The following is a 24,576-nucleotide window of genomic DNA, read 5'->3' on the forward strand; positions in this document are numbered from 1 at the left end:
TAATGTATATTCAGTACAAAAATAATATACATTTAGTACATTAAAAATGTACATTTGATTATGTTCCACATAGCTCTGTGTGAACCATGGTCCACACAATAATTTACCTCATGGCAAAGCGTTTCCATATCCCACCCTGCTTCAAGCCTATTTAGCAGTGCATGGTCCGCATTTATGTTTGATGGGGCATTTAGGAACTTCTCCCAACCCGTTCAATTTTTAATCTCAAAGGCCCTCACATCCGTCTCCAAGAGCATGTACAAAAATGTAAATTACAATAACTCAATGATTCAGTTTACATGGTCAAATATTGGTGCGCATAAGGGATTGTACGCTTTGAACATAATCTTCACATTGTCGTTGTCCAGCGTTGTTGAGGTTTGAACTTTAGTCTCTTGTGATGACACGGGGAGGAATACGATGAGAGTGGCTTTCGTGCACTTAAAGCATTTTCAAATCCATTATCAAATATTTTTAAATACACAATTATAATGACACGAAGGAGAAACAATAATTGAATACTATCAAACATTTTCAAATACATTATTAAGCATTTCTAAATGTCTTATCAAACATTTCAAAATGCACAATCCTAATTACAAAAAATTATAAAAATAATATACCAAAACTTTCATTGATTTTTAATTTTTGATCATGTTTAAATAGACGAACCAGATATATATGTTCGTACATGAAATGTTATCCACATGTACACTTAGCTCGAATGACATAATATTATAGTTTAATATAAAGCACAAATACATCATCTAGCTGTTGGAAAATCATTTTTCGAGTTTTTAAATACACTCTAAGTTTGGGATTGGCTTTTTTTTAGCAAGTATTGGTTTGTGCTGACTAAGGGCATTCTTATCAGTGAATCATGCAAGGATATTAGTACAGTAGCATCCACCGTGGAGGAGAGAAGGGCTAGGAAAGAGAAAAAAAAAACACCTCCTGCAAACACAAAATATTGGTACAGTAACTTTGTACCAAAGAAGCCCTTTGCTTGTTCCGCCTGACGCGCGTCAGGCGCAAGGCATGCCTGACATCTCTTTTTTTTTTTGTCTTAGTTTTTATTTTTAAATCACATACTTTTATTATTTTTTTCATTCCTTCCCATTTTCTCTTTCCCAATCACACTTAAAAAACTCCTCTTATACCGTGAAATAACCCCACCATTGATGAGGATGCTCTAAGGAAAAACATGTGGATTTTTGATTTTTTGAATTTTTAATTTCGACTGTTCTTCGAATAGCCTAGTTATCCAAGCAAAGTTCAGACTAAAATTCACCTCAGTGAATAAAAGCCATCGCCATTACAGCCCTGCTTGGCATTGTCTATGCGCTCCGACAAGGTTCCCGGAAGAATTGTTCTGCACAATCCTTACCGTCAAACCGTCGCTAAATACCCTCAGATATCAGGCCCTGGTCCTCCAAGATCCGGCCTTGAAACTGACCCTAGCGAACATCCAAACCGAGCTGCGCGAGAAATTGTGAGTGCTATCACAATTCAACTCAATTTTTGTTTTATTTGTTTGATTTTTTATTTGTATTTTTTGGTTTTTCGCTCTGACGACGACGTTGGTATGGAATCTTCTGGTTTGATTTGGCTTATTTTATCATTGTGGATTTCTTTTGGATGATTTGCATTGTAATTCAATCCCCAATTTTGTTAGGGCGTAAGTTCGTGAAAGATAAATCTGCCAAACTAAAGCAAGCAAGTGAAATAGATCATCGCGTTGAACTCAGTGTAAGAATTCTCTCCCACACTCATTCCTTTGTTCTTTATCTTTATATGTGTTCCCTTCCAAAGTAAGACTTTGTTGGACACTTGAGAAAAATGCAATGGTAGGATGAGAACTTTATACCTAGGAACAGTAATACAAGTGGCAAACTTTAGGCACTAAACATTCAATTTCAACATTCGATTGTAGTATCAGTGTGCCATTTCAATATCCTATCTTCACTAGAATTCTGAATTCAATATGAGTTTGCATAATAGTCTTATTTTACTGGAAAATAAATCTTTCTTTGACTTATTAAATGGAATATTATGCACTCTTTAGAAACCAGGCTTTGGGGTTTTCCTCAAATTTTCTGGATCCTACCTGTCAAATACACATTGTGCCTGTGATTTTTGAATTACTTTCATTGGTGTAATCTACTTGAGGAAATAGAATTTCCTCAGAATCACCTGTAGCCATTGATTTGCAAGATCCATTAGATTAAATTATGGATCTTTAAATTTGGTAAGATGAAAAGGGGTTTATAAAGAATGTTTTCCCCAACTCTTCCCGTCTCAATTAATATTTGCCCCTTCCTCTCATGAAATTGAGTTTGGGGGGAGATAGAATAAGATGCAAGATGTGAAATTCATTGAAATATTAAGGTGCAGTTCATGAGAATTTATGGTTATTCTTGGTCATGTTGTTGTTATTGTTTTTTTTTTTTAATAAATAAATACATAAGCTGCTCAAAATTGTGTGAAATTTTCACTCTTGAATAATTATACTGAACTGATTGTCCTTGCCCTTCCTTTTGATGAAGCATAGTAGTAGATTAGTTTAGCAAATTTTACAGTAACTTTTTATCCATTTAGATATGCAATGAGAATTCAAGATCTTCTCAAGCAGTGCTTTATTTTATACATCACATTGGTGCTAATTTCCAACACAGTTTCATGTCTCCACAAGGTTAGTCATCCTACTTTGTTTTGTTTAATTACATAGATATGTCCTTTTTCTACCAAAATCATGTAAAAAAAAGGCCAGATTATAATAATTCTTGTTCTTGAAATCATGATGTCAAGATTAAATCAATTCTTGATCATCTGGGTGCCAAACTCTACCAGTGCATCCTTCTTTTAATGGTTTTCCATTATCTACAAACTGAAATACTTATTTGTCTCCATTCCAGGTGGCTCCTTCTCATAAAAAATATATTGCAGATTCATACTTTAAGGAACACAATAGCTTGACAGATTCAAAATTTGAAGATTATATTGCCCAAGAAATTTCTAATGGATCATGTGAGTTGTTGGAAGAACTCAAAGTTGGGACAAAGATTATATCCTTGCATCAAAAACTGATTGGTGAAGGCTCACATCGTCATCTATCAGTTGGAGAGTTTGCTTGAGTCCAAGTTTGGATCTCAAGAATTTTGTGAGGCTATAATCATTGAAAGACTACCTTCTGGAGTCTTTGCAGATTTGTTTGAGCTGCAACATTTGGTGCAGCGCGGTGGTAAATCACAATTCTATTTTTAATCTGTATTACTAGTAAATGTCGAATCTCAGGATTTAACTATTTTGTCTTTTATTCTACAGTATTCACTGAAGCTGGTGTATTTGGAGACACAAATTTAGAATTGCCTTCATTTCGGTCAAATCGGTCACTGATTGAGGTTCACTTGGATATTGGCTCTAAATTATTGTCAAGGCACAAAGATGAAGTAGAATTTAAAATTGAGCTTCCACTACACGCACGTTATCAGGTACTTCATCTGAAAAGATTCATATGTAATCAAGGATATCTATATATATATGACTAATCCAAGGCCTTGTGGTCAAGCGGCATAACTGTGGCTCTCCCAAATGGGAAGTTACAGGTTCGAAAATAGATCTCATGCTAATCAATCATGTAGCTTAATTTATTTCCTTCCATTCCCATATGCTTTCCTTCTTTAGCATTGGTCTACCTCCTAGAGTGGTGGGTATCAAAACCCCAAATAGAAAGTGAGAAGTACGTGAAAATGAAATTCTAAGCACCTGCTAACAGAGACTTTTAAGATACTGAGCCCATGATATTGTTGTTTTTGCTTCCAGCCACTAGGACACGGGTTTTCAAGGGTTGAATTTCGCCCTCCCAATTTATTCATGCAGTGTAGCATTGAAAGAAAAAGCATGGAGAAATGTATATTTCCATTAAGCTACCGCAATGGCGAATCTAAAACTGATGAGGTTGTGTGGGAAATACCTTGTGGAGACAAAGAACATGCAGGAATTGTATCGGCTATTACTTTCATGTCAGCTATTCTATCAGCTCTTCTAATTATCCTTGTATCTATTTACTATTCTGGTAGTAATGATTGTCCTGACTTTAAACAATTGTGAAATGTGGTTAGATTAGACAAATTGAATATGACCACATAATTTTAAAAATAAAACATAATATTTTTTCATCCATGACTAATGAAGGGTGGGCAAATGATTTTTGTTTTTTCTATTGCGGGATTTTTTGTTTTTTTTTTTGTTTTTTTAATATGTGGATGAATATTTGCACTTATTAGTGTTTGGTGGAGGTTTGAGATCAAGACGAATATTCTGTCATAGATCGTGATATTAGTTGAGTTGAGTTGATACACATAAGAAATTAAAATTGTTACTTTACTAATTATTATAACTTTTGCCGGAATAATAATTATTTGATCTGACCATTAATTCAAAGCAATCGTAGGGTTGAATTTCATTGAAGGCAAAGCATGCCCTATTTCTTTTGAAGGAAACAATGAGGGAGCAAAACAAGAAAAGGAGCTCAGCAATGAAAGAAACCTTGTTTTTTTTTCCTCGCTCGAGACACAACAAAAGAATGAAATTAAATAAACATAGGAAAAATTGCTTGAAAACACTCCAAAATTAGTGAAGTGGATGGATGGATGAGGTGATCTGATCAGACGGTTTTGGTTAGCACTTGGGAAGATCTGACGGTGGTGGCATCAACTTCTGATTGGGTAGCGATCCGTCTAGCACGATCCAAGCCATCCGCAATCCCCAGCTTGTATGCACATCAAAATGACAGTGCATAAACCACACCCCTATTTCATATAATAATAAACCAAGAAACCATTAGAGTTTAAAATTAAGTTCAGATAGAGCGCAAATTATATTGTGGACATTGTGGACCATGATCATGATTGATACTGCAGTTGTGTTGAATGGATAGTGCAGTTGTGTTGAAAAGATACTGCATTGTGTTGAAAGGAAACTGCAGTTACGCCGAACAGAGACCGCTCATCCGTTCAACACAACTGCAGTTACGCCGAACAGAGACCGCTCATCCGTTCAACACAACTGCAGTATCCGTTCAACACAACTACAGTTCCAGACAGATGACACGGCCTCCGCTACGCGCAACTGCAATTCCCTTTCAACACAACTGCAGTATCAGTTCAACACAACTGTAGTATCTGCCATGATCCATGGTCCACAATGCATTGTAGACCATGGTCTACAGTATAATGTCTGCAGATAGAGGTGACCCACGTCCCGGACAACTTTTATTAAATGTAATGTATTATAAAATGTAGGGAAAATGGTCAAATATATCCTTAAACTTTATATGAAAATGCAATTAAGCTCCTAAACTTTAAAAAAAAAGTACAATTAAACACTTGAACGTGTCAAAATTAGCCAATTAAATCCTATTTACCGATACATAATAAGTTACCGGTACAGTATCCGATGTTGACCCAATTAATGATGATTGACCACTGTAAAATCCATCGTCGATGAAAAAGTAATCGGCACCTTCTCCAGTTGGAGAAGGTGTTGGCCTTAGCTTCTTCGATAGTAATTGCGGTCGGCAACCATTCACCGAGCGCTGGAATGGTTCGTCGGTTGTCGGAATGGTCGCTAGAACACTAGTGACCGATTATCCACCTAGGATAACCGACTAGTGAGTTTGGATGCACCAAAGTGATTAGTTTAAGGGTGTGTTTGGAAACCTGGAAAATGATTTCTGGAAATCATTTTCCGGGTTTTTGGTGTTTGGGAAGAAGGGGGAAAATAGAGTCAATGGAAATGAACTTCTTGGTCAATGGAAAATAAGCCCAATTTTATGGAAAATGACTTCCCCTTTTTTTTTTGGGGGAAGTCATTTTCCAAAGTTTGCTTCTTCCTTCTCCTTTGCTTCTTCCATCTCCTTAGGCCTCCTAAATGCTTTAACTTCTTCATCTTCATCCCATCTTCTTGACATCTTCAACTTTTTCTTTTTGTTTTTAAGTAATAATTTATTTTTTATTATTATGAGATAGATATTATGAGTTTTATTTTTTTTATTTGACATCTGAAACCAGTCGGCCACTTTTATTTTTTATTATTATTTTTATTTTTTTTATGAGATATATATTATTTTGTTGTGATTTTTTGTGATTATTTTATTTTTTGGATTGTATATTTGTTATAAATGTTGTTACATTTAAACAAATTAATTAAAATATTCAATTATATAATTCTGTTCATTTTCCTACCCATTTTCTGGAAAATGAGCCAAACACAGCAACACAGTTTTCTGTTCTGCAGCCAAACACAAGAAAGAAAAATATTTTCTGGAAAATGACTCATTTTCCAGAAATCATTTTCCTGCTTTCCAAACACCCCCTAAGTGTTTAATTAATTTTTTTTTTAAAATATAAAGATTTAATTACACTTTAGTGTAAAGTTACTGGTCTATTTGACCATTTTCTCCAAATGTAATACTATAAGATTGCGGGGATATAAATATATAATGCATGCATGCTCACCAGGATTGTCTGCAAAGAAACGAAGGGCAACCCAGCCACCAGCGGGAACTCCAACGGTGTTCCTCTCCACAGGGTCTTTCAGATTAAACCCGGCGGGGTCTTTATTGGGGTCAAAGTTCCCAAACCCTTCACCAACCACAAAAAAATTGAAGCCGTGGAGGTGTAGGGGGTGGTTCTCCGCCCCAAGAATACTCGTATCCTGCAACACCACCTCAACGCTAGCGTTGAACGGCAGAACCACCAAGCGCGTGGAATTTCCGACCGCGGTGTTATTGGGCGACGCGCCGGTGTAGTTAAAGGGGTTGGGCGGGTTAACGGGGAAATCCGTAGAGTAAACGCCGTTAGATTTGCCGGAAAAGTAGGCCTGCAAGAGGGCCGTGGATGGAAGAGCAAAGGACACATTGTTAACCGACGCCGCAAAACGGCTGTTATTGTTAGGCCCCTGACACGTCACGTTCTTAGGGCAGGGCACCGAGCCTAACCCCACGGTGAAAAAGAAACGCTTATTAACAACCCGCGGAACATTCGCGGGGAACTCGGAACTGCCCAAACTCCGAAACTTCCGGGTAAAGTTCGCCACAAAACTGGTGGCGTTCAGAGCTGGCAGGGTCGGTCTAAACATTTTTATTTTCACATTAATATTATTGCCGGGAGGCGGAGGGTGTTGGTATTGGAGGATTGCGGCGACGGTGGAGTTGTCGAAGGTGCCTTGGCCGGTGAAATAAGGGCGAGCTTCCATTAGGAAGGAGGCGTTGGGGTGAAAAGGCTTGGTTTTGAGGAGAACATTGGTGGTTTGGCCTGGGGTTATGAGCACCACGTTGGTTTCGAATGGTTTGATGTAAGTGGCATCGGCTTCGACTATGGTGAGGGTGTGGTTTGCGATGCTGAAGAAGAGTTCGTCGTTCATGGCGGCATTGATCAGTCGGAGCATGTATGTCTTCCCTGGCTTCACCTTCAGCTTGTATGTATCTGCAATCAGAGGGGCCGGGCCAGGCCAGGCCGGGACAAGTTATTAATTGATGGGTCACATTGACCAACAAGAGTAAATACTAATTTTGGTCTCACTAGTATTAGTAAAATGATAGTTTTGATTCACATATTTAATTCAATTTTCATTCACAACTATTGTACATGTTTTAGTGTCAAAATTCTATCACATCAGTCACTCTAAGACATGCTGAAATATGAAATTATTAAGGGTATTTTTGTCATTTTTAAATTAAGATCAAAATTTGAACATAAATAAAAGAATTTAAGCTCTAAGATGAATCTCAATTCACAGTTTTCCTCTTAAAATAAGGTAGGATGAGGAGGAAAATTGTGAATTAAGATTGATCTTAAGACTTAAATCTATTTATTAATGCTCAAATTGGGATCTTAAGTTTAAAATGATGAAAATGCCCTTAAATTTTTAGATTTTGGCATGTCTTAAAAGGAGGAGTGATAAACGTAATGAATTTTGGCACTAAAACAATAGTCGTGGATGAAAATTGGTACTAAATCAATAGAATTGGTAGAAATTAAACATGTAGACCAAAATTGTCATTTTGCTAATACTCATAGATTAAAATTGGTATTTGCTCTCTAGAACAATTAAGTCACTAAATTGTATAACATGAAACAATTAAGGATCAGACAAAAAGTGTGATTTTCCGATACATTTAATAAAAAAATTCAAAAAGGATGTAAAATGCATGCAGTTGAGATCAGAGGCGCATGGGAATGAACATGATGATTAAAGCCAAAAGTCTTCTCACGTTTTTTAGACCTTTGGACTAGGAAAACTCTTGTTCATCATGCTAGCTAGCTTGTAAGGAAACCAGCAGCCTGTGAGTGTGATGATAACAAGTAATAATAATACCTTTAGAGGAACAGTTATACAAGGGCCCTGGAAACCCATTAATGGTGTATGCATCTGAAACATTAGGACCACCTCCTGTTTGAAGTGCCTGGCTAATAACAGCCTCAGGGTCTACCTTCCACCACTCCCCTACAAGGATTGTGCCCGTAGTTTCAGGAAAAACGATAAATGTATTCTCAGAGAGTAAAACATCAATCACGTGTTGAGAAATTAAAAAAAAATGAATAAAAACAGTGACTCACTTTTTTCTGAATCAATTTGGACATACCGCGTTGACGTTATTAGGGGAAAAGAAAAGAGAAGGAGGAAAAGGTGATGAACTTTTACCAAATATGATGGGAACTTCTTTATAGGGCTTCTGAAAGGGGTAGGATTCATTGCGCCTTGGAAGAATGATTATTGGTCCATGGAGTGTTGCTCTTAGCCAAGAAATGTGAGCATGCCAGAACAGTGTGCCTCTTTGTCCCGTGATGGTGAAGTTGTACGTGTACGTTTGGTTAGTCAGTATGGGACATTGCGTTACGTATGCTGGTCCGTCTGCCCATCCACTTCGAAGCTGTCGAATCCCGTGCCTGCATCTCAAACAAACAAAACATGTAACATGTCCATTCCTTAATCTCCTTCTTACCCCATCCCATTAGTTTCTAAACAAATTAAAGGTTGTTTTAATTTTTTTGTTGGGCAACCCCAACCTAGACTTGTAATTATAGAATTACAAGTTTGACTCTGTTTATTGACCTTCTTGATTTGAGTCAATCAGTTATAAGCAACATAAATTGATTTATCTCCTTGTGGTCAGCAGGTATATCTGGTGACTAGAAAAAGGAAGAAAAGGTTGTTTGTTTAGTTTGTCTTACCAATGAATGGTGATGTTGTTGGAGACATGGTTCACAACCTTAACCACCACTCTATCGCCTTCTCTTGCCACCAGGCGAGGCCCCGGGAAGCGCCCATTGACGCTAAGAATGCTCTTCGTGCTGCACAGACGCGTCACATTCTTCTGCACAATCTGTCAAAGAAAAACACATTACAAATTCTCAACACAAAAAACACAGATATATACATTGTTTATTTGTTTCAGAGAGCGTTTCCCTACATTAAAAGTATAATGCCTTGTCGCACAGAACCCCAACTGAGGAAACAATGAAAGGAAAACAACAAAGAGCAAAGCCACCATCGATGGTGAGCTGCATGGATAGCTAAATGCCATCTTTTTAATTCTTTTGCTTGGAATCAGAAAAGAGAACTGGGAATGGGAATGGGAATGAGAGTGGGATTACAGTTTTATTGGCTTTATATAGTAATGGGATTAGGTAATAATACTAGGAAAATAGGGCAAGAAAAAAAAATGTGAAATAAATTTTCACTTGCTAAAGATTTCATTGTCGCTGAGTTGGTCATCACCTTAATTGTGCATAGCTTAGCTCTTGGTCGAGCTGAGTTTTAGAGTGCTGATAAAGTAAGAAATTTCTGTGTACTTTTGTGTCTCTCAACCCTGATTAGCAAGTGTTAATATTGGTTATTAAGGTTTACATTTTCCTTTAACAGCAATGTTCTATTGTTGAAGTGTTAATTCTTGATCAGAAGAGGATTGACTGTCAGTAATCGCCTGAAAATGTTGGTTTATCCTATTCCAAAATATTCACTTAATTGCGGTTGGTTCTAGGTAATCATATACAACAAACTTAATTTCTCTTGATTTTAATTAGCACCTCCCAATTTTATACAAAGTACAATAAATCAAAGTCACCTTCTCTATCTATTTTTTTTCCGAATTAAAGGTGAATAATGTATCAATAACCATCAAAGAACTGCAAAATACGATGAGGAGTAGATGACCAACCCTTTAGACTAGACTGAGAATCGTCTAAAGGATCGGATGAGCAACTCGATTCACTGATCTACAAACGTAACTAATTAATGGACGCAATCTCGAAAGAGATAATAAAACATTTACAATCATCAATAATAATACATTTATAAGAAAGATTATTTTGAGAATTAAGTGCACACGGTCAAAGAACCTCACTAATCACAATCTCGATCTTGTAATTTTAAGAAAATAAGTGAATGCCACCTATAGGCAGGGTGTTTTGCTGCAAGGAGGGAATTAGGGAAGAAATGAATTGCAATTCTATAGGAAATGAATACTGTGAAAATAGGGTGAGAATTTAAATTTCAATATTTAGTTTCCAATAATAGAATTACTAGGAATTTCAATTCCACCTGTTTGGTATCCATGTGAATTGAAAATGAATAAGTAGTAAGTAGTATAAAGGCCAAAATACCCGAGGAAAATGAGCGCCTAATTAGGACCGTAAGTGCTGAGGAGGTTCGTGCAACTTTGTTTCAAATGCATCCCGATAAGTCTCCGGGACCTGATGGCTTTGGTCCGGGTTTTTTTCAGCATTTCTGGGAAGTAGTTGGGGGTGAGGTGACTTCTTTTTGTCGTCAGTTTATTGACACTACGCGATTGCCAGAAAGGGCAAATGACACGCTCGTTGTTTTAATACCAAAAAAGCCGAATCCAGAGTCTATGAAAGATCTTAGGCCTATAGCCTTATGTAATGTCTTATACAAGATAGTAGCGAAGGTGTGTGCAAACAGATTAAATCCTATGCTTGATAGAATTATTTCGAGGGGCCCAAAGTGCTTTTGTTCCAGGAAGGCTTATCACCGATAATATAATGTTGGCATATGAGGCACACCATTACCTTAAGCGAAAAACTCAGGGTAAAGAGGGTGTGGCAGCTCTTAAAGTGGACATGAGCAAGGCTTATGATCGGGTTGAGTGGCGTTTCCTACGTGCAGTTATGCTTAAGATGGGTTTTACCTTGAAATGGGTGGACATACTTTTTGAGACAGTGAGCTCTGTTCGGTATCATATCCTCCATGAACAGTGCCAATTGGAACCTATTATTCCCAGACGTGGGCTGAGGCAAGGGGACCCGTTGTCTCCATATCTTTTCTTGCTAGTGGCCGAAGGTTTGACTGCGTTGATCGATAATAAGATGCATAGATGACTATTGCATGGAGTGAGTGTGGCTCGTGGAGCCCCACCGATTTCACATCTATTATTTACGGATGAATGTTTCTTATTCTTACGTGCAAACAGTGTGGAGAGTCATCAGATGAAAGGAGTTCTTGAGAGCTATTCAACCGCTTCCGGTTAACAAATAAACTTTGATAAGTCCTTGGTGTGTTTTAGTACTAATGTGTAGCCACATACAAGAGGTGAAGTGGTTCGGGTGCTTGGGGTTCGCCAAGGTGATACCTCGGGCAAGTACCTCGGTTTGCCATCTTTGGTGGGCAGAAATAAAAAGATGATTTTGGGGTTCCTAAAAGAAAGAATTTTAAACCGTGTTCGAAGTTGGAATTCCAAGTTCTTATCCCGTGCTGGGCGGGAAGTGCTGCTTAAGAATGTCCTCCAAGCAATGCCATGTTACGCTATGATGGTGTTTTTGCTCGCTATTGGTATGTGCCGAGATATTGAAATAATACTTAATAAGTTCTGGTGGACAGGAACCTGTGGTGATGGAAAAGGGGTCCGATGGAGATCTTGGGGTGGGCTATGCCATCCTAAAGAAAAAGGAGGTTTGGGCTTTAGAAGACTGCGAGAAATGAATTTAGCTCTTTTGGGAAAGCAGGCGTGGCGATTAATTACTAGACCGAACTCTCTTATGGCTCGAGTTTATAAAAGTCGCTATTATCCTCATGGTTCTTTTCTTGAAGCAGCCCCCGGGAGCAACCCCTCATTTATTTGGAGTGGCCTGATTGAGACTCAGGAAGTGATTAGACGAGGAGCTAGAAGATGCATTGGTGATGACATGAGTACGAAAATAGGCCGTGATCCTTGGCTTCCTACTGAGGATAACCCATTTATTACTACATCTTTGCCCGAGGCTATTTATGAAGCTCCTGTATCATCTTTGTTAAACATGCAGGGACTGGGTTGGGACGAGGAGTGTGTGAAGGATATTTTTAACGAAAGGGATGCTAGTATTGTACTAAATATTCCAGTTAGCTTGCGACGACCTAGTGATGCTTGGGTTTGGTATAAGGAAGCGAAATGTGAGTACACGGTCAAGTCTGCCTATAGAATGTTGGTGGGAGAATTGCAAGATAACAGACCATGGCGTTTGTTATGGAATCTTAAGGTACCTCCTAAAGTGAAGCTATTTTGTTGGCAGCTTGCCTCCTCTTTTTTGCCCACTCGTGATGCATTAGTTACGAAACAAATCCAGTGCTCACTATTATGTCATATGTGTGGTTAGACTGATGAATCCGCCCGGCATTTGTTCATGGACTGTACGGATGCGGTTGCTATGTGGACTACAATAGGCTTATCTTCTCCTACACTGGGACAAGGTACACTTTCAGAGTGGTTTTTTAATATGCTTGCTAAATTAAAAGATGATATGCAATGCAAGTTTGTCATGCTTTGTTGGGGACTATGGGGAAGCCGGAATAATAAAGTATGGAATGGGAATGCTTTTGATTGTAATGCTGTAATTCATTCATCTCTCACTTTCTTGACAAACTGGAAGGCAGCGTATGATCCAATGTTGACAACGAAAGGTTCTGGTGGCAGGTTTCTGAAGTGGAAAGCTCCATCACCTGGCCGGTTAAAGATGAACACGGATATTGCTATGGATATTCATCACAATATTATGGGGCTGGGCTGGGTGCTACGAGATCACCATGGTATGTTTCTAGCTGCAAAGGCGATGCAAATTAGTGGAAATTATAGTGTTCAAGAGGCCGAAGCGGTTTGTATTCGTGAAGCTTTGAGTTGGCTGAAAGGAACCGGGATGGGAGATGTAGATATTGAGACTGATTCTCAACTTGTTTATTATGCTTTATCTTCGAATCCTTTTATTTCTACTTTTGGTTTTCTGATTGATGATATTAAAGAAGTTGCATCTATGATTGAGGGTGTAGACTTCTGTTTTGTTAAGCGATCTGCGAATCGTGCTGCCCACATTGTTGCTCGGGAAGCCGTTTCTTTGACAGGTTGCGGGGAGTGGTTCGATACTCCTCCTCTTTATCTTGTTGATTGCCTTTTATCTGATTTAATGAATTAAGTTTTTTCTCTCAAAAAAAATAAAGGCCAAAATACCCATACTTATTATAGGAGACAAATGAAACATCAATTAAGTTAGAAAAGAGAATGATCATTTTGTTTCAAGTGTATATTGTTTTGCCTAAAAAATCATGGAATTTAAAATACCATGGGATGTATGAGATTCTAATTTAATGCAACTACTAGGGAACTTTTTTGAGTCTTGTTTGCTTCTGTTCACTTTTGGATGGAAGTTTTCGGCGAGTATTTATTTATTTTGGGGATGGGGTTCGGAGGGGGACCCGAAAACAAATTATGGACTGTTCTTTTGGCCGGGGTGCCATCATCGCTTTCTCGATGATGCCTTAATATTCACTGGAGGAACTTGAAACTCGATCCAATCGCAATTTCTGACCAAGCTGTGCCAACGGACGTTCTATATACATACGGTAAGTGATCAAAAATTAATAATAACCTGTGATTTTACATATCTCTAAAGTGGACAAAAACCGCGAATACAATAGATGGAAGTCAACATTCAATTTAAAAATTGAAAGGAATGTAATATTAGTTTATACAATATATATGTAGCTGAATGCAAAAATAGTTCTGGTGGTGAATAGGGAAAGATAATTAAACAAGTGTAAGCAATCCCATGATCATCGTTCGAAGAGGGAATGATTATTTCAGTCTGTCTCCTAATGAATCCATAACGTATGGTGCTCTAAAGTCTAAACTGGTTTTAGGTAATGTAATATCTTTATCTCTACTTGACCGAGCATCAGCTAAAGTAGTCGATCTCCTACAAAGACATCTCCTCAGAAGTAGGAAAAATGGCCTCACGGTGTGCATGGTAAATTGTATTAGAAAGATCATGCGTAATGTGTTAGCTTGGTCAATATCACATCAACGATAATTTACCTAACGGAGTAGGTAATAACAATAACTTTTTAACACTCTGTATAAATATAGATTATGTTTATTCGATCTTTGTGATTGACAATGCAAATGAACAATTGTTATTATATTATAGACCAAGGTCCGTATTGCATTGTGAATATAATTTTGCTAGTCCAAATCTACAGTTAACATATTTTGTACCTACAGTTAACAATTTTTGTTGTAAACAATTTGAATGCACATAAGGGTAATTACAGACACAAAACAAGATAGCTACAAACACATAAATTATTAATTGCATGTACAAAATATGTTAACTGCAGACACATAAGATGTTGGTTAACATATTATGTGTTCGCAGTTAACATATTTTGTACTTACAATTATGAGAGAAATCATCATTTTGGTCCTTTAATTGTTTTCCAACTGTCAATATAGTTTCTAGTTTTCAATTTCAACTAATTTGATCATCGAATTGTTTAAAATTTCGTCAATTAAACTATTTGAGGATCAAATTAACGAGATTTTTAAAATGGAGAAATCATCATTTTGGAAGGGTACGATTTGAATGATGAAATTTTAATTAATTCGATTATCAAATTAGTTGCAATTGAAAATTATGAACTACATTTACAGCTGAAAATAAAACAAATGATAATTTTTTCTACCGTTAAGAGTTTATGTGTTTGTTTACAAGTACAAAAGCAGTTAACTACAAGTACATAATGTGTCAATTACAATTATAGAATCTAAAGGTTATTTTTTGACAGAGAGTCATAATGTAAGGTAGATATTGCTCTATGGTGAAATAGAGTAATTAAGTTTGTGAATAATCTGTTTTCAAAAAAAAAAGTTTGTGAATAATCCTATGTTGATCGAATAGCGTACGACTTTGATAGGGTGTGTATAAAATAACGATAACTTAGTCAATTCGTCGAACACGTTGCGGGCTTGCAGCTTTCTAAATCCGCAAACAGTTGAATCTCATCGCATGTTTAGCAAATCAAAGAACACGACAACGTTGCATCATGGCAGCTTTCAAACGCAAACCCTGTTTGCCTTAGTTTATAATCCTGTTCCTCACTCCAATGGGGTCTCAGTAACTCGGTCGGCCCACTCTCCAACTGTTATTTCTTTGCAAATAAGTAACCAATATTATATTCTTCTTTTACTCAACATTTCTTAACTTTGTAATCCTTTCTAACACTTTTTTTTTTCTTTTTTAAATCTCAAACATTTTCGGCTTAAAAAATTAAGTCCCACTAACGGAGTTTAAACTTATGATCATCCATTTGGATGATAACTGTGAGTATAAATATAATATGTGCAGTCCAACTATCAACTTAGGCTTTTAGTTGAGATGGAGCGCATGCTTTAATTTGGTATCGGAGCCATACAAAAGGTCAACAATGTGTTGCCGCACACATGCTTTAATTATAACGAAATGACATCATACTATATGGTAGTTAGCCCCTATTCAACGACTTTAATCCTAGGCAAATTGTAACATGGACTAAAGTCCACTTTATATTATAGATCCTTTTCCAAAATAACATTCAGATGATATATTTACAGTTAACATATTATATATATTGTAAATAAATTAAATACATGTAATATATTAACTACATGCATATAATAGTTTACTACAAAAACATAAAATGTTAATTGCATACACATAATATACAATCAATATATTATCTTCATTTAATTTCTTTACAAACACATAATTTATTAATTGAAGACACATAATACGTTAATTATTATGTTAATTGTATACTGTTGTATTATGTACCGTTTGTTTAGGAAAGTTTGTTGTTGTTGTTGTTTTTTTTTTAATTATTAAGTTGTTTTTTATTTTAAAATATCATTCATTAATATTCAAGTGGACACATGTAATAATCTCTTAATTTTTGCTCAAATTGTTAATTTATTCCATCAATTTTGGTAGACAAAATTTAAAACTTAATTAAAAAAATTTGAGGATCACATTTGTTCACTTAAAATCTAAAATTTTTAAAAATTAAAATATTGAATATATATTTTATTATTTTTAATTAATTTTAAAACATATATTATAAAACTGAAAAATATACACGCACTATACTAACTAACAACGACAATATGTAGTGTCATATGTTGTAAGCAACCTTAGACCTAAGTTGACGACAAGGATTTATATCTGTCCATGAAGAAACAGAAACTTGCTACCTAGTTTCTGCATTGACAGGTTGACCATACTTGACCACTGTCAATATTCTTACCTAAATCCCATTATTATGTCCAGTGTACTTGTGAGGTGGGAAGATAGAGGATAGAAAAGAGAGTATGTGAGCATGTTGGTGTGAGGTTGGCGTGCGCTTCAAGTGGTGAGCCGAACCGCCACATCAGAATATTTTCATGTAAACGTGTCATTTTCAGTCGAATTACATGAGTTTGTATTGTTCAGGAATTCAATTACATATTTTTTGAGTTCAACGGCTTAATTTTAGTTTGGTGAGCAGTTGAATGGTTTATTTGACCTTTATTCATTTTTTTTAAAACAACGAACCCTCCCTATTGAGGCAAATTACGCAAATTTTACTATGGATCACGGCCCAAAAATACATGGTAGTCCATGCATCAAAATGGCGTCATTTTGATTAATGAAAAGAAACGGCACCCGTTCCGCAAAAAGTAGTGTATAACATATTCAGTTTCATTTTAAATACACTGCAGTTTCCTTTCAACACAACTATAGTTTCTTTTTTTATATAACTACGATTTCATTCGACATTACACACTCAAATATGTGAAATTGTTATACAATTTCATTTTATATACACTGCAGTTTCCTTTCAACACAAGTACAATTTCTTTTATAATACACTGCAGTTTCTTTTCAACACAACTACAATTTCATTTTGATATAACTACAGTTTCATTTGATAATATAAAAACAAATGTGAGGCAATATCATTTGAGATGAGCTGTAGTTTCATTTACGGAGCTCCGTTAAGATGTGACGGCAACCGTTTTTTTACTTAAAGAACCGATGCCGTTTTTGGACCATGGTCCACGATATAACAACTGAGCAAATTATTGTATGGACTACCGTCCAAAACGACGTTGTGAATTTTATGAGTTAGAATAATGTACATTATGTGTTAGAATAATGAAACTTCTGGGATAAAATAATATATTTTATGAGTTAAAATAATATATTGTATTAGTTAGAATAACGTCATTATGAGCTGTTTGGACCACGGTACACGCAATAACGGTTGTCGTATTGAAATCAAGTTGCATTAGATATCCAAATTCACATGTCATATTTAAAACCTCTCAACTCTCAAGTAGACTTTCTTTCAAGTAACCCACTAATTTTGGATTAGAAAATTGGGCCCACTAAGTGAAGCCCATATGAAATTAACCCAGTTCTTTTTCAGGGTCTCCATCCGAAGTTGTGGCCTATTATCTGACCACAAATGCACCCTCCTAAAGAGCTATTGATCCATTTTATAAGAGCGGAAACGTAATTAGACACGTTGCCAAGTCGGTCCAAAATCCAAATATTCGGGTCGCCCCTTCTGAGTTGTATTTTTTTTTTTTTTTTTTTTTTTTTTTTTTTTTTTTTTTTTTTTCATGCAACTTCTCTGAATATTTACTTCCGAAAAATCAATCTCCTTATATCTGTCTATATCTTCAATATCTATATTCATAACTGCAAGTCTGATTGTGTCTGTATTAGGTTTTATCTTGATTATTATTAATCTGTTAGGGCCAGTTCATCTGTTAGGGTTTGGAATCTTCATGTTCGGCTCATTGGAACAATGATGCTTTCGCGAATCGCACGCTCCGTATCTAAGTCATCTCCCTCGACGGTTAATCGAGTGAGTCCAGATGATATAATTCATTTTCATTTCTTTTGTCAAATGAGTATTTGGTAATTATAAATGAATTGCTGTTTGATTTTCATACTTCTTGGTTTTGTATTGCGGAGAATGTAGGGATTAATTTCTGGTGGTTATGGGGTAAGGACGAAGGTTTTGGATGAATTGACGGCTCAAAGTACGTGCATTGCGCGCGTTGAAGGCGGAATAGGGCTTGTGAGAAGCTATTTGACGTCTGTTGGAGCTGGAAAGGGGATTTTAAACAGAGCTTATTTATCAGATATTGATTCCATTTTCACAAACCCCAGACTTCGTAGGCTTTTTTGCAGTCAAGCTCCTAAAAAGAAAAGTGAGGGAAAACAAGCATTTGATCATGTTCTGGCTTTATATGTCTTTTAGAAATTTTTTTTGTTTACATGAACTGTGTTTTTTTTTTTTTTGCTTGTGTGATGCTTCTAGACTATGAAAACTATTACCCGAAGAACAAGAAAGAAATTCCAAGAACAAACAACCAAAAATCAGAGTCTGGAAGAGGTATGGAGTTTACTTCCTCTGGACTGGTTGGTTTTCAATTTCTCAGTATTATAAGTGTGCACTATAACTGCAGAGCATATATGAATTTCTATTTCTATTCATCAATTATTGGTTAAGCCTGGAGCACCATTTAAGACTGTGGCTCCTCGTGTGTTATTGGTTATTTTTTCTCTTCCTATTTTTAGTAAGGGGCCCAATTTCCTTAGTTTATTTTGTACAGGGTAATTGATTTCCTTTCCACTTCTGCAAATAGTTATTCTCTTCCTAATTTTTCGCCCATGTTTTTGGGGCGTTTACAATTCTAAGCTTGCATATTATATGGAGTAAGTGTGCAAATCAATTAACATAGCATGCACATGGAAACTTGCATAGTCTAAGAACCTCAGTTTGCATATGGATATAAATGTGCATAACCTATAACCCAAGCATGCATATCCTATAAACTAAATTTGCAAATCACAGAGCTTAAGCATACATAAGTTAGGTAGTGTGCAACAACAACTAAATAGTATACATGCAACTGTGTTCTAGAAAATTTTGTAGTTTCACCAGATCAAAATCTTCATTCTTGATTTATGCTATAATCAAGAACGAATGCTTGTGTGGACTAGTATAATGACCAAATCAAACTTTGTTCCTCAATCCTCATGAACTTCTTTGGTTCTTCCTACCTGGTCATCCTTCAGTTCATCTGATTACTGTCCTCAATTTCAACTAGTGTCAATAGGTTTGTGGTTATGGAGTTTGTGATGGTTTGGTTGATTAGAGAGACGATGATCAGTGCCACCTTTTTTTTTTTTCTTTCTTTCTTTTGTTTTTTAATAAAATAAAATTTTATTTCTATATGAAATTGCAACTGGGAGCATGCTAACAAGGAAGTACATAGTGAATGTGATGCTTCTGGCATAATCAATAACTTCTCTTACCTTCTGCACCATTATTGTATGCTATTTGAATTTGTGTATGCTTGCTTGAGTGGCTGCTATATACGCACATTTATGGATAGTGCCAATGGTGTTGCAAGTACTAAGTCCACTGTTTAGTCTTCTATATTATGTGCCTGGATATCATGCTTAATGAAATGACTGCTTAATATTTTGATTTTTTTTTCCTGTTTACTTAAATATAAAATTGACATGTGTTAAAATAATGAAATTACAGTCACAAGTTTAGTAAGCTAGAAATTTTTAAAATTTGGTCAGTTTGTTTCTAGTTTTAGTTTCAAGCTTTAACAAAGCCATCGCTTTTCTCTCTCACAATTAGCAGAGGATTCAAGTTCAGGTCAGCAAGGAAGCCCTCAGGACAACTTTTTGAAGCAATATCAAAATTTAATCACATCTTTGCTCTTCATTGGATTTGTTTTATCCTCAATGGTTTTGAGTCCACGTACCCAGAATGAGGTTAGTTCCTTACTGAAAAATTTATCTCTCAACTTTTGTGTTATCCACAGAGCAGTATCAGCCTTTCTGTTCCCCTTCAACCCCACCCCCACCCCCACAGGCCTTTTGAGGGAATAAAATTCAAGAATGTGGAAATCATTGAATCTGTATTTTCTAGTTGTTCGAAATCAATGCTCCAATGAAAGGTGAGGGATTTACCAAATGAAGATTTCTATTCTACTACAAATTGCCAGTTTAGTTTAGGTCCTAACTTCTATATATTGATATATTAATTAGCACTGTAGATTAGGACTGTTTAAAATAGAGCATCTAATTTGGTTCAAATGCTATACACCTCAGGAAATTTTAAATTCTAGTTTAGTATTTTAGGAGCTTAAGATTCGGTTAAAGGTAATTTCTGTTACCTACCCGTTGCATTATGGGTATGCTGCTAAATATATAGTCTAGGGTTAGGAGGTATTGCATGCAGCATTTTCTATTTATTTTTCATAACTCTTTTATAAACAGCTTTGTTGTTAGATATTTATACTTGATTCAGTTGGTGACTTGATAATTTTTCTTTTCCTGATAAATTTCATAATGTAAATTTCAGATTAGCTTTCAAGAGTTCAAAAACAAGCTGCTTGAGCCTGGTCTTGTCGATCACATTGTTGTTTCAAACAAATCAGTGGCAAAAGTTTATGTGAAGACCTCTGCACCCACAACTAATCAAAGTGGTAGTGATACTGTTCTTGGTCCAACAACAGATACCAATGGTAGAAGAAATGTCAGCCAGTACAGATATTATTTTAATATTGGAAGTGTTGAATCATTTGAAGAGAAGATTGAGGAAGCACAAGAGGCATTAGGAATTGATCCTCATAATTTTATTCCTGTGACATATGTCAACGAATTGAATTGGTTCCAAGAAATAATGAGGTATGGTCCTACAGTATTGCTTCTAGCAACCCTCATCTTTATGGGACGGAGAATGCAGGGTGGGATCAGTGTTGGAGGCCCTGGTGGAAAAGGTGGCCGTGGTATATTTAATATTGGTAAAGCCCATTTCACTAAGATGGACAAAAATTCAAAAAATAAGGTGAGAATTACCTCCTCCTTTCTTTCTTTCTTTCTCTTTTTTTTTTTTTTTTTTTTTTTTTTTTTTTTTTTTTTTTTTTTCTTCCAGTCAACTAAATAATGATTCAGTATATCTTTGATAATCAGTTTATTATAGCAAAGTCGTTATTTTATTTGGCTTTCCAGGTTTTTTTCAAAGATGTGGCTGGATGTGACGAGGCAAAGCAAGAAATCATGGAATTTGTGCACTTTCTAAAGAACCCCAAAAAATATGAAGAATTAGGAGCCAAAATTCCCAAGGGTGCTCTTCTTGTGGGTCCTCCTGGTACCGGAAAGACACTTCTAGCTAAAGCCACGGCAGGAGAATCTGGTGTGCCTTTTCTCTCCATCTCTGGGTCAGATTTTATGGAGATGTTTGTTGGAGTTGGGCCTGCTAGGGTTAGGAGCTTATTTCAAGAGGCAAGACAATGTGCACCTAGTATAATTTTCATTGATGAGATTGATGCGATTGGCAGAGCAAGGGGACGCGGTGGTTTTTCAGGTGGGCATGATGAACGTGAGAGCACATTAAATCAGCTTTTAGTAGAGATGGATGGATTTCAGACCACATCAGGTGTGGTTGTGCTTGCTGGAACAAATAGGCCTGATATTCTTGACAGAGCCCTGTTGAGGCCAGGTCGTTTTGATCGTCAAATTTCAATAGATAAACCTGACATTAAAGGCCGGGAGCAAATATTCCGAATATATCTGAACAAGTTGAAACTTGACCAAGATGCATCGTATTATTCACAACGGCTTGCTGCTCTGACACCAGGATTTGCTGGGGCAGACATTGCAAATGTTTGCAATGAAGCTGCTTTAATTGCCGCAAGGAATGAGAGTACCCTGATAACTATGGATCATTTTGAGTCAGCAATAGATAGGGTAATTGGTGGTCTTGAGAAGAAGAACAAGGTATCTGATTGCCCCTGTTCCCTCTATATGTGCTTCTCTGTTTTCTGGCCTAGTAGCTCATATCCTGTTTCTAGTATTATCATGATTTAATGTCTTGGAAGTCTATTACGAAATTGCTGAAGTCAAGCCGCTTTTTTCAGTTAATATGATAGCAATTGTTCCTTACTATCCAACAAGGCTTATGAACTTGGGTAAAATATTTGTTTTCTAATGGGTTTTATGAATTGATATGACTTTTGGGCCTTTTGAAAAAATTTCCAATGAATGATGAGCTTGGTTTTCTTATACTTAACCTACTTGTGTCTATTATTTCATCCTGGGGTCTGAAATTCTTCTTTGACGTTGGCTCTTGCTCAATGTTATCTGGATACTTGTTGGTTCGTTTATTGTTACATGTTGGGGTCTCTATTAGACTCTTTGGAAGTTACTTGTTGCTGTATGTTTCTTATCAATAACCAAAGCTCAGAATGCCATTTTTCCATGGTCAATGGTGTTTCCTTCCTTAAAGAGCACTTTTCCTAATCTGCTTTTGTTTATTTGTCTTTATAGTAACTTAAAAACATGCTTTCTGCACACTACAGAATATGTGAGCTCAAGGCAAGTCACTGTATGCTAAGAAAGAATGTAAGATAGTAAGGTTTTCCAAAGAAGGAACAATGTTACATTGTTGGATTTTTTGGTCTGTTGCTGCTGGAACAGCAAAATATCTAGCATGAGAGACGTGATTTCATTTGTCTTGCTTGATTAGGCCTTCTGCTATTTATTGTCTTAACTTAGAATTTCTTTCCTTTACATTGTAAGTGGCATGCCATTTCTGTAGATGTCTAAAATGGCTCTCAGAAAGCACTTGCCAACATTACTTAACTCAATAAGAGCTTGTTGATCATTAGCATATCATGATATCCATTTTCTTGCATAGGTCATAAGCAAGCTGGAAAGGAGAACAGTTGCTTACCATGAATCTGGCCATGCAGTTGCTGGTTGGTTCTTGGAACATGCAGAACCATTGCTCAAAGTGACAATTGTTCCTCGTGGTACTGCAGCCCTTGGGTTTGCTCAATATGTTCCTAATGAAAATCTTTTGATGACAAAAGAACAACTCTTTGATATGACATGCATGACACTTGGTGGTCGAGCAGCTGAGCAGGTAAAATCAACTCTCTTATCTATTTAATTTCTCTCCTGAAAGAAGCTAGTTATGGGATATTTAGTTGGGTATACTTTTTAAAATTATTTTTGCCTTGAACATTGGAATTGGAATCAAAATTAATAAATAAAAAAATATAAATAAATAAGTATAAATGTAAATAATACACACAATTCTGCAACAATGCATGGGAGACAGTTTTTATTTTTATTTTCTATTTCATCCATATTTTTTATTCCAAAGTCCAAAAGAGGGAGGAGAGTCGTGACATTTAACATTTCAATAGGTTTGAATTTGATAGTGGTAAGCAAATAAACAAGGGGAATAAATCCAATAATGGGGTGTAAAAGTTATGAACAGAACAGCTATGAACAGTTCTGACATGGTTTCTTTCTGGTTTAGGTTCTGCTGGGGAAGATATCTACAGGAGCACAGAATGATTTGGAGAAAGTCACCAAGATGACATATGCCCAAGTAGCAGTGTATGGTTTCAGTGACAAGGTTGGTCTGCTTTCCTTCCCTCCAAATGATAATGCATTTGAGATGAGCAAGCCTTACAGCAACAAAACTGCTGCCATCATTGACAATGAAGTTAGAGAATGGATTGCAAAGGCTTATGAATGCACAGTCCAGCTCATAGAGGAGCACAAGGAGCATGTAGCTCAGATTGCTGAATTGTTACTTGAGAAGGAGGTCTTGCATCAAGAGGATTTGGTTCGGGTACTCGGCGACCGCCCATTCAAGAGTAGTGAGCCCACAAATTATGATAGGTTCAAGGATGGATTTGTAGAAGACAAAGAAACTGAAACTAAAGATACAGCTGAGAATAAGAGTACAAAGGATGATGACTCCTCACCTCTCCAGCCAGAGGTTGTTCCTGTATAGACTATTGTGACTTGTAAGTGAGATCATTGAGGTAACTTTGATATTTGCCTACTCTGCCCTCACTGAAGTTATATAAACTATCAATCCAGCTATCAATGATAAGCAAGTTTGGAGTTTTTGCATGGTATTATACTATTACTCGTAACAAATAAAAATGAAAAAACAGATCTATTTGCCTCAGCATCTATGTTTCAGAATTTACTTTATCATTATCATGCCAGCTTAATAGCTGTTTGCCTTTCAATCCTTTGCATTTAGGAACTATGTATATTTAGCTTGGTTCTGTCTCAATTGTGGTCCAATCTTTCTTTGGGCGGGATTTGTCATTAGTTTGAAGTGGGACATTGATCTGTACTTTAGCTTTGCTTGGTTTTGTGCGTGTTTGGT

At 36.3% G+C, this 24,576-nt stretch overlaps 3 protein-coding genes across 3 annotated transcripts; 2 read left to right on the forward strand and 1 right to left on the reverse strand.

The window, feature by feature from the left end:
* Positions 1-1,339: 1,339 nt before the first annotated feature.
* Positions 1,340-4,307, forward strand: LOC116006879 (phosphatidylinositol-glycan biosynthesis class X protein-like). The gene is given in 5 exon segments (XM_031247384.1): positions 1,340-1,492; positions 2,916-3,115; positions 3,117-3,241; positions 3,325-3,491; positions 3,823-4,307. Coding segments are annotated over 5 exon segments (933 nt in total). The 3' UTR covers positions 4,111-4,307.
* Positions 4,308-4,437: 130 nt separating this feature from the next.
* On the reverse strand, positions 4,438-9,620 carry LOC116006138 (laccase-17-like). The gene is made up of 6 exons (XM_031246417.1): positions 9,476-9,620; positions 9,237-9,388; positions 8,707-8,951; positions 8,380-8,508; positions 6,519-7,487; positions 4,438-4,811 (listed from the first exon to the last, which is right to left on the reverse strand). Exons 1-6 carry the CDS (start codon positions 9,587-9,589, stop codon positions 4,681-4,683), a joined length of 1,740 nt encoding a protein of 579 aa, XP_031102277.1. The 5' UTR covers positions 9,590-9,620; the 3' UTR covers positions 4,438-4,680.
* Positions 9,621-17,977: 8,357 nt separating this feature from the next.
* LOC116006528 (ATP-dependent zinc metalloprotease FTSH 10, mitochondrial-like) lies at positions 17,978-24,369 on the forward strand. Its single transcript, XM_031246941.1, has 8 exons — positions 17,978-18,213; positions 18,331-18,562; positions 18,673-18,747; positions 20,014-20,147; positions 20,740-21,225; positions 21,390-22,157; positions 23,077-23,304; positions 23,707-24,369. The coding sequence occupies exons 1-8, from the start codon at positions 18,154-18,156 to the stop codon at positions 24,187-24,189; spliced, it is 2,466 nt and encodes an 821-aa protein (XP_031102801.1). The 5' UTR covers positions 17,978-18,153; the 3' UTR covers positions 24,190-24,369.
* The last annotated feature ends 207 nt before the right edge of the window (positions 24,370-24,576 follow it).

The sequence above is a fragment of the Ipomoea triloba genome, chromosome 15, assembly GCF_003576645.1.
Source record: "Ipomoea triloba cultivar NCNSP0323 chromosome 15, ASM357664v1".
NCBI lineage: Eukaryota > Viridiplantae > Streptophyta > Magnoliopsida > Solanales > Convolvulaceae > Ipomoea > Ipomoea triloba.

Bases quoted from the DNA above. Each gene is read 5' to 3' on its own strand.
- LOC116006528 (XM_031246941.1), top strand. From the start codon at position 18,154: ATGATGCTTTCGCGAATCGCACGCTCCGTATCTAAGTCATCTCCCTCG. The intron at 18,563-18,672 runs GTGAGGGAAAAC...TGATGCTTCTAG, and splicing joins TCAAGCTCCTAAAAAGAAAA to ACTATGAAAACTATTACCCG. The intron at 20,148-20,739 runs GTTAGTTCCTTA...TGTAAATTTCAG, and splicing joins GTCCACGTACCCAGAATGAG to ATTAGCTTTCAAGAGTTCAA.
- LOC116006138 (XM_031246417.1), bottom strand. From the start codon at position 9,589: ATGGCATTTAGCTATCCATGCAGCTCACCATCGATGGTGGCTTTGCTC. The intron at 8,509-8,706 runs GTAAAAGTTCAT...CAATCCTTGTAG, and splicing joins AGAAGTTCCCATCATATTTG to GGGAGTGGTGGAAGGTAGAC. The intron at 4,812-6,518 runs GTGAGCATGCAT...TATATGAAATAG, and splicing joins TTTCTTTGCAGACAATCCTG to GGGTGTGGTTTATGCACTGT.